Source organism: Protomyctophum parallelum (assembly GCF_964188405.1).
Source record: "Protomyctophum parallelum genome assembly, chromosome: 3".
Taxonomy (NCBI): Eukaryota; Metazoa; Chordata; class Actinopteri; order Myctophiformes; family Myctophidae; genus Protomyctophum; species Protomyctophum parallelum.
Window position 1 is genome coordinate 35,678,364 of NC_139698.1, and position 15,728 is coordinate 35,694,091.

At 45.2% G+C, this 15,728-nt stretch overlaps 1 protein-coding gene across 1 annotated transcript in view; it reads right to left on the bottom strand.

Moving 5' to 3' along the window:
* The window catches only part of triob (trio Rho guanine nucleotide exchange factor b), a 162,078-nt gene that overhangs the window by 10,464 nt on the left and 135,886 nt on the right, over window positions 1-15,728 (bottom strand). Inside the window, 21 exon segments of the mRNA XM_083761057.1 lie at window positions 656-856; window positions 2,495-2,573; window positions 2,735-2,856; window positions 2,958-3,120; window positions 3,389-3,416; window positions 3,836-3,974; window positions 4,101-4,351; window positions 5,871-6,754; window positions 7,383-7,560; window positions 7,836-8,027; window positions 8,221-8,298; window positions 8,520-8,570; window positions 8,689-8,781; window positions 9,618-9,707; window positions 9,873-9,942; window positions 10,085-10,188; window positions 10,274-10,340; window positions 10,723-10,871; window positions 11,416-11,511; window positions 12,578-12,748; window positions 13,409-13,701. Of these exon segments, the coding sequence (XP_083617183.1) occupies window positions 656-856; window positions 2,495-2,573; window positions 2,735-2,856; window positions 2,958-3,120; window positions 3,389-3,416; window positions 3,836-3,974; window positions 4,101-4,351; window positions 5,871-6,754; window positions 7,383-7,560; window positions 7,836-8,027; window positions 8,221-8,298; window positions 8,520-8,570; window positions 8,689-8,781; window positions 9,618-9,707; window positions 9,873-9,942; window positions 10,085-10,188; window positions 10,274-10,340; window positions 10,723-10,871; window positions 11,416-11,511; window positions 12,578-12,748; window positions 13,409-13,701 (3,499 nt within the window).

Genomic DNA, 15,728 nt, shown 5'->3' on the forward strand with positions numbered 1-15,728 from the left:
TCATTTTCAGCACATTTTTTCCAATAAGAAAACACTGATTAGAAGTATATTTCCGGGGGGTGCAGGAGACCCCCCTCCAGTGACTGTACTAGTGCACAATACTGTACATATTGTTCTGCTTCAAAACAGGCGGCACATGAAGGGGGAAAGGCGGCTTTGTATTCCACACACATAAACCCCAGTGAAGTATCACTTTTGTTTTGAAAGGTTTGGCCTTTCAAATAGATGTTTTTCTCTGAAACCGTAGCTGTAGCTGAGACAACTAGGAAACCACAAGGCAGCAGAAACGGAAAGCATTTTGAGGAAGACAGATTAACTTCAATGGACAGTTTATGTTGTAGACTCTGTCTGTAATGAGACGGCTGGCTCATTCATTGTGTCCCACGATTCAATTCCAATTCTTGAGGTCAATTCAAAATGGATTCTCAATTAAAAAATGATACCCATTCAATTTCATTTGGAGACATTGCTCTCGCGGTATATCATTCCCTGTTCTATTATTACCTACCGTGCTCATCCTCAGTGAGTGAGGTCAATATCAGTTAGCTTCCAAATCTTCACATCATATCATAACATAACATAACATGAGGCATACATACAAAATAAGAAGAATCCCTTTTTTGGGCAGTATGTCAATGCAATACCCCATACTTACATCTCAAGCACAATCACATAGCTGGTGGATGTCTCGTAAGTGTCCAGCAGTCTGACCAGGTTAGGATGGTCCAGGGTCTGTAGGATCCTGATCTCCTCCAGAACCTGCTCTCGACGCAGCAGCCTCTTGTTGACATGCTTGGCTGCTACCGCACCCTTACTCCCTCTCTGGTCACACCGCTTGGTCACAGAGAAGCGGCCCCTGGGAACAACAGGGAAAGATGCATTGTGAGTGTAAAACCAGTAGAGTGCTGCAGTTTTTAGTCCTACAACCTGGAAGTGAGTTTACAATTCATTGTTTCCCTTGCCAGGATTGGCTTTCACTTTTCGCTTTCGCCTTTATTTAATATTTTTTATGGAGGTGTAGACAGGGAGTAAAGGCCGTCGGAATCGGGAGTCAAACCCGCTGCACGCTGCCAGACTGGATTGCCAGCCAGGGTGAGTGGACTGCTGAGCCACGGCTCAGGCCCCTTGCCATGATTTTCAATGTGAAAATGTGAAATTTGTGTAGAAAATAAGATCTGCGCCTTAAGCTCCATTCCACCAAGAGAAGCCTGTTTTACTGCTACTACTGTTTTTACTACTTTTCTTGTCTTTCCAGATGCTGTTTTGAACCAAGCATTATTAGCACACCCTACTGTCTATCATTGCTGTATAGTCAGCTGTTTTTGTGTATTTTTGAGGGGCTATACCGAATTCCTTCCTCGATGTTGTATGATGATAAGAGTGCCCCTCACTTCACACGGGTGTGATTTTTTTCTCCTTAATCTACAGTATATGTTTGTTGTTTTTGCCTCTTTGTTTCTCAGAAGCCACTGAAGCCAGTTCTTAGTTTAGAGCTGTGTTGGCATTTTGGTAGTTTTTTTTGTTCCTCTGCGGTCACTATAAGTAAAAACGCAACCTGCAACTACTGGTGCTGTTTTTGTCTCACCATTATTACACAATGGGCAGAGGCTGTGTTGCCAGGCACAATGGGAACCCATGTCAGAGGAACTTCTGGGCTGGCCTACAAAAAGTCATCCCTCTAGCAAGTAAACTGCCACCGTGTGGCCATAGAGGGTCTGCGCCAGCCAGAATTGGTCATATTCAGTCATTGTCTCCACCAGGCCGAAGGCATGGGGGGAGAGTATGTTTTTTTCACTTTAATTTCCCCTTCATTAAAAAATCGATGTCATATATATTTTTTGCTCTTGCGTGTGTACAGAATTCAAACTGTAGGATTGATTATTGTCACGGACAGAAGTCATTCTTTCCCTTTGCATACTGTAAAATAAGTAACAAACTAACATGAGAATGTTATCGAGTTGTTGGAGGAGGAGGAGGTTCACGTAGTGAATGTGGAAGGTAATAGCAGATTGTATTCTGGTGATGTGTTAACTGCGCTGCTGGCTGCTATAATGTTAATATAGACATATGTCTTCTATTGTGTTCTGAAGGTTGGGCTGCTGTACTGCCACTAGTGTTAATGTTATATTTTGTAGTGCTGTCGCCTCACAGCTAGAAGGTTCTGGGTTTGATTCCCGCTCGGGACGCTGTGGGCGTCATATCAATTAAGTACATTAATTGACGGAGAATTCAAAGGCAGGATGGTTGGAATTTAATTGACAGAATACTGGAAGCTAAATTGGTAAGAATTCCATCTGAGGTGGTGCATCATTTTCTGCTGTTTCGTAAAACATGTATTTAACTGACCTAAACAAATAATCATCTGAAAAAAAAAAATCTCAAGAAAAGATAAACAGAGTAGTTTGTGAGTGAAACTCACTCACTCAAATGAATAAAGGCTTCTGCCACGGTACCAACTCATCATTAAGTATAGTGTTTGGAATATAAACATTACCTTCCTAGTTCAGTGATCTCTGTGTAGTAGGACTCATAGCTGCTCTTCCAGAGGAGTTCACTGCCATCATCCGGTGTTTCTGTAAACACAGTTCATATTGAAATCAGGCCCATTCAAGTACAATCACTGATAGCAAGAGAATCACAATGGGTCGCATGGTGATGATTATATATCTTGGGAAAAGATGTTCGAAAATATCATGATATTTGATTTTGCCCAACCTAAAATAACTGGACTCACCTGAGACTCTGAGGCTTGCACAGGAGGTCACAGAACCTGCTACATTAGTGGCAACACAGGTGTACACTCCGCTGTCCTCCACGGACACACTGAGGATACGCAGCGCTGCCTCTCCTGTCTCACTACAAAGAGGCAGGGTGAAACGCACACTATCAGACACCATGCTAACTTCACCACAAGACAGAGTGCTTCGGCTGAAATCAGAGCAGCCTCCTCCTCTCACCTGTACGTGATGCTGTAGTGCCCGTTGTTGCTCAGAGTGCTATTGTCAGGCCCCCTCCAGGTGACGGTGGCCCGGGGCCGACCGCACACCTTACATCTCAGAGTAACGCTGTCGTCACTCTCACACACCACGTCACTGACGGGGACCAGGAACTCTGGAGGAGCTGGAGAGGGACGGAATGAGAGGTCTTACACATTGGCGTAAACATTATCTACAGGCTTGTTTTTTAAACGGAGACGCAAGTCAGGAAGGAAGGAAAGATATTGGTATGTTAGGTTTGGTTGTGAAAGCCGCCCGTAAAAGAGAAATACAATGTATACATTTTAGGTTTCGTAATTTATTTTGAAACTGTTAATCCCCACTAAAGTGCAATGCATGTTTTATACGTCTATGTAGCCACTGGTGAAATAAGTGAATAAATGTGTACATACCATCATAGATGTAGTTGGGGTTCAGAAGCTGAAAGATATTGAGAACAAAAATAAATTTATTTCTCATACATTATGCAAATAAACCTTTTTCAGTAGTCAGTTCAAATCGCATTCTGTAAAACATCACAATTTTATTTTAAAGCCCTAACCACACCAGAGGGTCGCCATGCAACTACTTTCAACTACTTGCAACCATTATTCCCAATTCCCAAAAGAGTTGTGTGAGTAGTTGCAAGGAGTTGCAGCTGGTGTGGTTTGGGCCTAAGTGGTTAGTCTGAAAGTCTCTGTGACCGATTTCAAAGTAGATAACAGACATTTTTAAGGCCTTGGGACTGAATGTAAGACTAATAGACTATACACTATGACATATAACAAGATCTTTTCAATGCCTTCCTTGGAATGAGAAAACACTATCTGACAGACACTGAAGCTGGGAATTCACTCTACCTTGACAGAAACTTTGTTTGCCAGGCCGTCCTGTGACTTGCGGTAGCCGTTCTCCATCTTGCCCTCCTTCCGGTTCTCCTTGTCTCTCTTCTCTGACTTACGGCGAATTCTGAGTGCTGTGTGCCATGATAATGACTTTCTAAAGGAAGAAGAGGCAGTCAGTTTGCTTAGTATTTAAAAATTAACAGGACCATTTAGCGTGCAGGGCATTAATCCTTCCCATATTTGTACTGATATCTGCCACGGACTGCCTGCGTGTTCTTACTTGATGGTTCCTTCGGGGAGGTCGGGGGTGATGGAAGCCGAGGTGTGTCCCAGTACATAGCCAGGGATCCAGCCCTCAGCTGCGGGGCAGTGCTCGGTGGCCGCTCTGTACACCAGGAACATGTTTTGCTGGTTGCTGGCTAACATTTGGACCACTTCGCCTTGTGCCACACAAATCTCATCTTCCTTCACAGCCACATAGTCCTGGGTCACCAGCATGGTGGACACACTGCTGCTACTGCTGCTTTCACTCTGCAGGGGGAGAGGGTTGGACACCATTAAACATCATGCCTAGCATGCAAGCAAAGAATGAATGAATGCATAGATTATGTATTAAAGTGTGTGCACACACAAGCATTTATAATTAACTATTACTAGTACTACTAAGGACTAAGGCTAAGACAAACCATCATAAATAACTTAACAAAGAATAACTCATGGACCAAATTCTCTCTCACACACACACACACACACACACACACACACACACACACACACACACACACACACACACACACACACACACACACACACACACACACACAGCACAACCACACTCACCCACACACATTCATACAAACTTAATTTGATGTTGAAGAGGGAGAAATGTGTGGGGGTAAAAGCTTTGAATCACTTAAAAAGCTTGGTACCAATCAAATGCTTCATTTGATTGAAAGTAAAACCAAACAAGGCACTCGCTAATACATGTCTGCCTGACCACATGCCATGAAGCAAATATTAGTCAGTGCTTTGTTATTCTGCAGAGGTATGGTTAGAGCTAAAGTTGTGAAAGTCAACAGTTTATACAGAGACAGATCATTTCAAGATTCAAGGGATTTATTTGTCACTCACTCACTCAAAATACAAGCAGCCGAATGTTGGTGTGACATGCTACACAGACTGTGCTCACAATATATTGCAAAACAACAAGATATAATACTGGGTATAAAATATAATGCAAGCGGTATTAATGATCTCTGTTTGCCAAAGATAGAACGGAAGAAGTACAACAGGAGTTCCGGAAATGCAGAGGGCCTGGGAAATGACTGGCTGTGCAGACTGGAGTAAATTCAGTGTAAATTCAGTGCAAAGTGGAAATTGCTGAAAATAAGGTTAACAAGAAAAGGGGGAAAGAAGCCAAGAGGTCGTAAAAATAATATATTTGTTTCCTTTCAGATGGGGGTGGGTGCAATTTGTGCTTATTTAGATAGTAGTGAGGAAACGGAGGTCAGAGGGAGAAGGATGACATGCGAGACATGACAGCAGTCAGGTTCCAGCTCAGGTCCTTGAGACTCTCAATGAGCATGTGGTCCGTGCACTAACTGCCTAAGCCACCTCCAAATGTAATCCTCCATCACATCGGAAGCATTTCTAGCACACATTCAGAGGACATCGGTGTCTATTGGTTGCAGCTGCGAAGCACATAAAGACACTGAGGATTGCTTAACAATGTCTTATTATGGTAATCTAAACGGAGAGAACAGATAGTAAACAACTGCTCTCTCAGCCAGCTCAACACTGTTAGTACAATCCAGAAAAGTCACACACACACACCCACCCACACACACGCACACACACACACATACACGTTGTAGTGGCAGGTTAGTGAGCTTAGATAAGAGATTATTTCCAGCGCCACAGCAGTACTAGTGATAGTAGTAGATGTTGCATGAAGAAGCCATTCTCAGAGCCAGTGGCAGGATGACTGGCCAACCAGTCAAGCCAGTGTCGGGGTTAGTGACTAGAGTTGAAGCCTGGGCCTTGATCTTACCCCGTTGCTCTGGGTGGACTGTATGGACTGCTCGCTGGTGGAAGAGCAAGTGCTCATGCGGTCTACGTCCTTACTGTGGGTGGAGTGGCGGTGATGAGAGGGTGTACCATGGCTTCCTCTGCCTACAGAGTCCCCGCCGCCACCACCACCTTCACTGGGGTAGGAGAAAGAACCAGGCCGGCTGGCAGGGGAGGCAGGAATGCTCGGGACCGTAGCCCAGAAAGTGCTGCCTTTGTGAGCTGGGCTGGCGGGAACCAAGGTATCCTTCCCCAGACTTCCTCCTCCAGGGGACTGAGGTGAAGTCAGGGGAGAAACCGTCCCGACTCGTGGGTTTTTCAGAGACAGAGTCAGAGGAGCCACAGCCAATGGCTCCTGTCTCTGGGGATCCTCGCCGCCTCGCAGGCCCTGCCTGGGGCTGCCCTCCGAGCTTCCCGGTGGCATATTGCTGTTATTACTGTTACTGCCGCGAGGGCCGTCCAGCACCCTCATCTTAGGGACCTCGGAGGCTAGCGCCTCCTCATCCGCAGCAGCGGCATCTGGATAAGGGTTAGGGGGGAGGGACGGTGGGGTCTGGGAGTGGCAAGGTGACCACGTACCTGCTGATCTATCGGGCCCCTCGGGGCCCGGGGGGTGGTGGTGGTGGACGGGCTGGGGGAGGCGTGAGGAAGGCTGGGGGATGCGGGAGGGCCGGGATCGCGGGCCGCAGAGGGAGGAGTTGCCTCCGGATCCCCCGGAACCGCCTCCTCCTCCTCCTCCTCCTCCTATGTTAGAGGTGCTGTTGCATCCGCTTCCCCCTGGCAGACCTCCACTACTGCTGCCGCTCGGCCCACCTGATCCCCCGCCCCCAACGTGATTCCTCTGGTACTCTATGGGAGAGGTCAGAGCTGGGAGGGGGGGGGGGGGGGGATGACAAGAGAGCAGCAGGGAAGCAAATTCATTTTCAGTGCTGAAGAAAAGTCACACATTACAAAACAATCACACTGTGAGGGACGCTCTAATCATCATACATCACATTCCGTACTCCAGTCAATCAAATGTAATTCCGGCCAATCAATTTTGGCATCTTCATTTAGGATGGATATCTTTAATCTATGAAGGAGGTTTTACTGAAGAGGTCTGACGAGGCTATATAATATTGTAGGAAATAAATACACACATGTACAGTGTATGGTGCTCCTAGGCGTCTACAAGGAAATACTCATTAAAGACAAAACCATCAACTGCAGAGCAAAGCAAATTTGTTGAACTGCAAGTTCAATGGCTGCGTCTGTATGTGCTACACAACACATCACAGTGTACAACAGGCTCTCACCACCTTTACAATGGCTGCGTCTGTACAGTATGTGCTACACATCACAGTGTACAACAGGCTCTCACCACCTTTACAATGGCTGCGTCTGTACAGTATGTGCTACACATCACAGTGTACAACAGGCTCTCACCACCTTTACAATGGCTGCGTCTGTACAGTATGTGCTACACAACACATCACAGTGTACAACAGGCTCTCACCATTGAGGAAGTTGCGCTGGTTCTCCAGTATCTGGCTGACCTGGTGGATCCAGACCTGACTGATCCCGGGGCTGGTGGAGTGCAGAGTGTAGTTCTCCTGGCTGCCACTAGAGGACCTGGAGGTTAGCGTGAACTTACAGGCGTCTTCTGGGTTCTCCTCCAGTCCCAGCCAGCTCACCTATGAGGGCAAGAGAAGAAAGAGTGTCTCAATGTGAACAATTCACAGCCTAAGCCAGGGCAGGGCTTCTCAAACTTTTTTATTTCAAGGAGTCCCACCAGTTTGGTTTGCATTTGGCCACAGACCCCCCCCCCCCATAACTCAAATGGAGCTGGTTTCATTGATTTCATTTGTACACTCTTTAGTTATAGACCTGTAAGGGTCCATCATCATCATACCCGGAAGTTATGCGGGAACGCCTACTGAGTGGCGTTGACAGCCCATACGTCCCTTACCTTGATGCTGTTCTTGAAGAGGTAGCCAGGGCTGCTGTAGCCCTTCTTCTTGTCGAGGGGCTCGCTGAAGATAACGATCTGCTCAAAGAGGAAGACTCTCCGTTCCTTCATCCTGGACAGAAGGCCCCCGTCCTGGTCTGAGACCATGAAGGTGTCCTGGAGGAGCAATCTGCCCTGGGCCACAATTTTACCCTTGAGAGGAGAACGTGCACAAGAGAGGACACGGTGAGTGGCGGGAGAACACTTAGTGCAGCAGAGTCAAGCATACAACACTGTCATAGAGTCGAACACAGTAGATTGTAGAATAATGAAATCACACTCGTGAAGTGCATCAAATTCTCCCCGCACACTTCAAAACTTTCCAAACTAAGAACCGTTGTCTTACTTCGAAGCCTTGGAGACGTCCGACATTCATCATGTCGTTGCAGCGCTTGGGAACCACACACATGACCTCTACGGCTTTCTGCAGCAGCACAGGGAAACAACAACAAGACAGTTTAGACAGGAGCAAAGATGATTAAAGAATAAATTGTACTCGAGGCTGGTATCACCTTCAAACTGTCGTCAGACTCATTAAAACGCCACCCATTTCTTGTCGGATCCACAGCCAATTATTAACCACTTATTGACTACCATGAATCCTTTTACAAGACAAGGCTTTATTTCCAGAGCAACTCATCATACCTCCAGCTCTGCCGTGTCTGCACCAGCCTTCTTGGAAATCTTTAGAAGATCCTGGGAGACATAAAAATTGTACCAGCTATGAGCATATTTTCCTTTGAGACAACACAGTCCAATATACAGTATGTGTTCTTGAGTCATGTTTCTCCAGTGAGATGTGTGGTGTAGCGACCTTCAGCAGCAGCTGGTACTTCATGATGCGTTGGACAGGTTTGATCAGCAGGTCGGTGAGCTGCAGTCTGTGACCCAAACGCTGCTTAAGCTCCTGGTGGAAGACATACAACAAAGATGACGTTATGATGTCCTGTTCATGTGGATAATATGGTATAGTTAAACCATTCAAACCAGGAAAGCATCTGTGTCATTTTGAGTTGAGCTAAAAGTAAAAAGCATTATTACTTGCGCAAGCAGAGTGTGCAAGTACGTCTGTAATCGGCTGCGTATGTCAGTGGCGTTGCTCGGCCAATCAGGGACCAAGTATGTATGTATGTTGGTGGCGTCGCCACTATTTTAAACCTAGACAGCAGCAGAGATCTTTAGCACTCAGAGCAGCAGTCGTACCAGCAGTGGCTGCTTGCACACAAGTAGGCCATACATGGCCTACTTGTGTGCAATGCGCAAGTTGGCAGCTCGACAGAGTGCATTTCTAGTTTTATACTTTGGCTATTCAAAAATAGCATATACATGTATACAAGCTCATAGTGAGTCACTTCATGCCGCGTTACAAGCTTGTAGAGCTGCTATTTTTGAAAAATCGTGACAATTTGTGCAAATCTTTGAATTATTCTAGATTTTTAACTGAAATCTGTGACAAACATATTTTGAGATGCGGGTCAGCAGCCAAATACATATAATTTTTCGGGTCCTTGACATGAAAAGGTTTGAGCACCACTGATATAGCAACATGCATTTTTGGATTTCAAAGACATTCTTTTGTAGAATCGGCCTAAGGTCTTAATTGAGTAAACAACATGATAACCATTGATCTAGTGCCACTCACAGCATGAGAGAAGAGCTTAATAAAACTCAACTCAACACAATGTAATAAATAAATAAAAACATGAGGCAAGGATGGTTAAGTGTGTAAAATGTCATTCTTACTTCAAAGTATGTGTCAATGTACTCAGACACAATGTGCTCAGACTTGGGCTTGTTCTGACAGTACACTATATACATCTGTAGTCTCCGTTCCTACAAGACAAAGGCAGCAGTGAGAAGCTTAGGCAGAGACATGCAGTACAGTAAGGTTTCTTTCACTTGTTGTAAATTAGTTTACAGTATATTGGCTGTAGTTGTTGTGAAATGAAAAAGAACGGGAATTAAATAATAGTAATGAATAATTGCATTTTCTCTCACCTGTTTGACAAACAGAGGAGCCAGCCTCTCATTATCTTCCAAGCACTTCTCTAGTTCTCCTATGAAGAAGCTGTGAAGCATTCAAGAAACACTTAATGTAATGTAATGTAAGGTAAACTGCTTTCAAAAGTCAAATTCAAGCTATTCCAGTGGAAAAACAGTTATTCACAGAAGTTCATGTCAAAGTGAACTATAAGAGACAGTCAGCATACTCTTTATGCCAGTCGTAGATCTGGTGGATGTTTCCAAAGACAATCTTGTCTTTTCCTCTCATGTCATCTGGAACTCCTTCCTCTTTCATTCTGGTCATGTAGCCCTGGCAGTGCACATATGTTTAAATGATACATTCAGTAGGCCCATCTCATAATAATTTTCCTGATGTCTAGGTTGCATTTCCTTACCTCCACCACTGATCCCAGGTCCCGGACATAGTCCCTCTCAGTCTCCACCAGCTCCAGTAGCACATAGCTAGGGATGGAAAACAAACCTTCACCATCTCATACACATGGATGATGTATACTGTAAATAGTAGTAAATAGGACTGAAATATAGAGATACAAGGGTCCGTTCTGCCAGTGATGATATGTAACTCCAGTATTCACAACACGCTGAGGGAATTGCCTGGTGGCCCAGCCAGACCATTATATCCCTTGTGAGCCGCGGGGACCCGAGTTCGAATCCAACTCCCCTGTCACGTCTCACATGTCACATGATTCCCCTTTCTCTCCCCTAGGTTTGCCCGAGTGTCTCTACAGAGTCTACACTCTCCTATCTAAATAAAGAATGCATAAAATGCCAATAGAGAAAGAATCTTTAAATTGAAAAAAAAAGTCACAGCGGCAGAACTCACTGTCTTCTCTTCAGGAAGCTGGACTTGCGCTCGTCCACGTCGTCGATGGGGGAGGAGGAGGACAGGAGGGAGTTGTCCGAGGGGTTGAGAGACGGAGAGCTGCTGTCCCCTTGCTCCACTGAGAGAGAGCTGGGACGCTCCTCCAGAGACTGACATCATTATGGAAGAGGAGTGGCAGAGACATTGAAAAACAACAGAGAAGAAAAGAAACAAACAATTAAAGAATGAAATAAACGTGTTTATGAAGGATTGAAAGAACATTACTGTACGCAATCTCATCGTGTTTTTACATTCCAAAAATATCAAAACCAACATCATTGTGTGTATATGGAGCTAATTGTAGTGTTGACTTTTATAATGTGTGTAGATGTAGGCCAGTGGGCGTGTGTTTGTGGGGGGGTGTTTGCTAGGTGGTTGGAACAGGGTACAGTGGGCGTGTGTTTGTGGGGGGGTGTTTGCTAGGTGGTTGGAACAGGGTACAGTGGGCGTGTGTTTGTGGGGGGCGGATGCCAGGTGGTTGGAACGGGGGACAGCTGGCACAGTGAGTCAATGTTCAGAGTCAGACCGATGACAGATGACACAATCCTCTGCGACAACACCATAAAGAACATGTAGGAAAACACCCACCCAGACCCTAGATACACAGTATGGTGAATGTGTGTGTGCGTGTGTGTGTGTCATTATCGTTCATACCATTTTGCTCTTCACCAACTCTTCTATGGCGCTGACTAGTTCAGCAGCACTGGGAGTCTCCGAACTACCAGGTCGACCAGACAGGCGCGAAGCAGCCTGAGAGAGCGACCAATATATACAGCGACAGTGAGAGAGAGATAGAGAGAGAGAGAGAGAGAGAGAGAGAGAATTTATAAGCCACTTTCTTTTGATTGCTCCTTTTTTAACCTCCCTTGTTATACAAAACATAAAACATGAATAATAATAATAATAATAATAATAATAGTAATTTGATGCTGCCTCATAACACAATAATGTCAGCTGATGTACAGTTTTAAATGTAGGTGTCACACATACTGTGTGAATGGCTCACCATTGATGAGTTTGGACTCCCGATATCCCATTTGTCCAAATAAGAATTAGAGTGGGTGTGATGTCCCTAATAGCTGGCTGAACTGGGGCCTAGTTGAAGCTAATCACAGGCTAATGTTGAACACACAAGGGCAATGAGGAGGGCTCAGGTCAAGGATAAATTCTGGGATTAGACAGCTCTCTCTAACACAAGTACCATGATGGTCAAATGACTACAGACAGAGGGAATGTTGCTAAATATTCTATTGGTGGAAAGGCTTGACTCTGAAATGGGCCAGTAACAAGCACACACCGAGGTAGTGCCAGGAGACATCAGATACAACACAGGACTTAAAGAGAATACAGCATTTAGCTGATAAAACCTCAGTAGCCCACAGTGCTTAAACGATACCATAACGTTTCAATTTGTATCCAGCTCAAAGTGGAATGAGTGAGGAGATATCAAGTAAGCGAGGAAAAACAGCAGTGGGTAAAGGCAAGCTGATCATAACAGGAGTTTTTACATGGAGAGGTAGGGAAACTGGGAGAGAACAGAATCAGAACAGAAATCAACATAATGCTGAAGATAGGATCATGCAACCATCAAAAAAAGAAGGAAACAGAAAAATATGTATTAGTGACAAAGTCAAGAACAATGTATAGTAATCTAATGCAAGCCTTTTGTGGCTGTGCATGATTAGAAATGACATTACTGTCATGCACTGTAGTGTGTGTGCGTGTGTGTGTGTGTGTGTGTGTGTGTGTGTGTGTGCGTGCGTGCGTGTGTGTGTGTGTGTGAGTCTCTATCAGTGCATGCACATGGTCCCTTCACCTTGTCATCCTGGGAGTCAGGCTGCAGCAGGCTGTGCTGCTGGATGGCCATAGGGGGCGGTAGAGGGACGGCGTCCGCGCCCTCCTCCCCCTCCTCCTCCCCACAGCTCTGCATGCCAGATGACGAGGACTTGGAAAGGGTCCCGCTGCTTAGGCCCTCATTACGCATGCGCTGAGAGGAAGAGCGAGAGAGAGAAATATCATTAACTACTGTAAGTCGATGTTGAACATACATCAACATACATTGTAAACCAGTTTATCACGTATCGACCGATGCCAGCCAGATCTGACTAGCTATGATATGACTTAAGTTGATCTGTAAGTCTGTGAATGTACTAAGGGAACCAAAAGGACCCTCCTATGACGAAATCGACTACCTTTTTTCACTGAGGAAAACAAAATAAAAACAAAATAAAAACTAAGCTATGGTGACTGAAACTAAGACTAAATATACTGACAATTTTGTCAACAAATTAAAACTAGACTAAAATGTTAGGGAGGGACTAGTGGAGAAAAGATACAGTAGAACTAAAAGACAAGACAATTTATGTTTGGTGTGCTTACAAGCTCACAATGCAGATCAAGCAGAGCTTGTAGATCGGCTATTTTCAGCATGCAGCATCAAGGCCCGCCAAAACGCATTTTTGACGACATAATCAACTGTAGATTTAGTAGACTAAAATCGTATGATATTTAGTCAAATAAAACTAGACTAACACTAAAACATGCCAGGTAAAACTAAATTTAAATGTATTCAAAAGACTATGACAAAAACTAAAGCTAAATTTGCCGTCAACACTGATGAGAAGCGCTGGTATAAAGGCTCCTTCACCTCCTCCAGGTTTTCGTCCTGCGGCGTGGCAGCATTGTCGTCAGAGTCCTTCATGGAGCCGTGCGTGGCGTCGGCGTTCTTCCTGGTGTCCTGCTGGCGGCTCTTCTTGTGCTTGTGGGCCAGCTTCTTGACGTGGCCGTCCGCCTTCCCGGAGCTGAGGCGCCGCACGGGGCTGGTCAGCCACTTCCTCAGGGTGTTCCCGGGACGCTTGGGCCCCGGAGAGCTGCTGTGTGGCCCCAGGGTGTGGCTGGAGCCCGGCTGCAGGGCGTCGTTACTGGACACGGACAGGGTGTCTGAAATTGGGAGAGATACGACAATGCTCATAAATGAGTGAAGTGAAGGTTTGACATGCGAGCATTGGTACCGATTATTTTCTGCATTAAAGGAGTCTGAATTCTAAATGGCTCATCGTGATGTTTCTACGGACAGGATGGCATTTAGAATGGCATGTGGTAACCTTATGGAAACAGTATTAGAATCCTTGATACATATTCCACTGTATGAATCTTTGGATTGTGAGAGTGCAGCAATACCATATTGATTCTCTCTCTCTCTCTCTGTGTGTGTGTGTGTGTGTGTGTGTGTGTGTGTGTGTGTGTGTGTGTGTGTGTGTGTGTGTGTGTGTGTGTGTGTGTGTGTGTGTGTGTGTGTGTGTCCATTATCTTGCCTTTGTGCTGAATTGTACTAACTTTACAGTAGATGCCTTTCAAAGCGAACAGGGCTGTTGCTTATTTAAAAATCATGGCCCACAGCATTATGTAAAACTTCTCCCTTGGGTTTGTGCGGGTGTGTGTGACTGTGTGTGCATGCATGTGCGCATTTTGCGGGTGTGCCTGCATGCATGTGTATGCGTGTGCGTTCGTGTACGTGCATTGTTATCTGAATAAGCCGCACTGGCCTCCCCATCACAGTGGTGGCAGCTCCCTGGGGAGACTGTAGGAGGGAGCTGAATCCGTTGGCTGTTATAAATGGAATGGAAAAATGTGTATACATAATATAGAGGGAAGATGAAAACCTCTAAGAATGATCCACCTCATCTCAACTTGACACCTCCCGCCACATCCCTCTTTCTTCCCTTTCTTGCTATACAGTACTGTACATAATGTCTTCCTTCTTTCATTTTTTTTCTCCCTTTCCTTGACCATCCACCAATCAACTGGATTTCCCGCTGCAACCTGTATTCATGGCACTTGGTCATCCACAAGAAGCGACAGACGAGAGCGCTTGCTTTGGAATCGCCAGGTTTGATCCCGGGCAACATACTTAAAAAAGGAAACCAACGTTTCGACCTCGGAAGGTCTTCTTCAGGGAATGAAGAAGACCTTCTGATGTTCGAAACGTTTCCTTTTTTAAATAAATGTTTGCACCGTGGCTATGAGTGTGTAGCCTTTTTCTTTATCTTCTATATTTATTTTCCAAGGCCAGCAGCACCTCACCAACACTGGTGTGTGCCCTGTCCTGTAGGTGTAGCACCACAACTCAGCAAACCCTCTTGGTGTAGCAGCTTGGGACAGCGACACCCTTATTGCTCCACTGATACCACTTCAGTATGCACATGCATCACTGTTCCACTGGGACATGCCACCCTCATCTACATGGAGCGTGGAGCGCTGGAGTTTGGAAGCGCTCATTGGAAATCACTCAACGGTCCTGCCTACCACCTGTTTCTAAATTGCACATAATGCAGGAGGAAGCAGGACATTGCGTTATTGAAAAAAAGCGCTTCACTTTGACAAAAATACTCATCTGCACGGAATTTCTTGACAGAAAGTAGATCATAACATGTCTACGGTGGATTTTTATCCATGCAGATAGGAAGAGAATAATTCAAGCTTTCCATACACCTGCAATGTTGGCGAGTTTAACGTTGTTTAATGCAATCAAATCTGTCAGATTATGTTTGGATGTATGGGCTGTCAAAGCCAGGAAGTAGTGTTTTGCCACTCAGTAAGCGTTCCAGCATAACTTCCGGGTACGATGATGTTACGTGATGATGATATCACTGGAGTTCCGTTGTGTGCTGTCACAGTGTGCACATTAAAGGCATTTCACCTCGTAAAAAATGGTCAGAGTTCAAAGACGGGTGACAGCATGTTTCCGCACTAAAACAGGCTGCCTGTTAAAGTGGGGGTGCGGAGGGGATAAGAACCTGGACGTGCTACTGGGGCTCATTTCAGAATGACGTACTGTTCCAGTGTCCAAATGCAAGCCTGTGAATTTGAATCAATCAATACTGTGTTGTATTTTGTCTTCATAATAGTTCATATGATACACCTGATCAGAATTGAATCTCAGCTGAATAGAAGAGTCTTGGAATGAG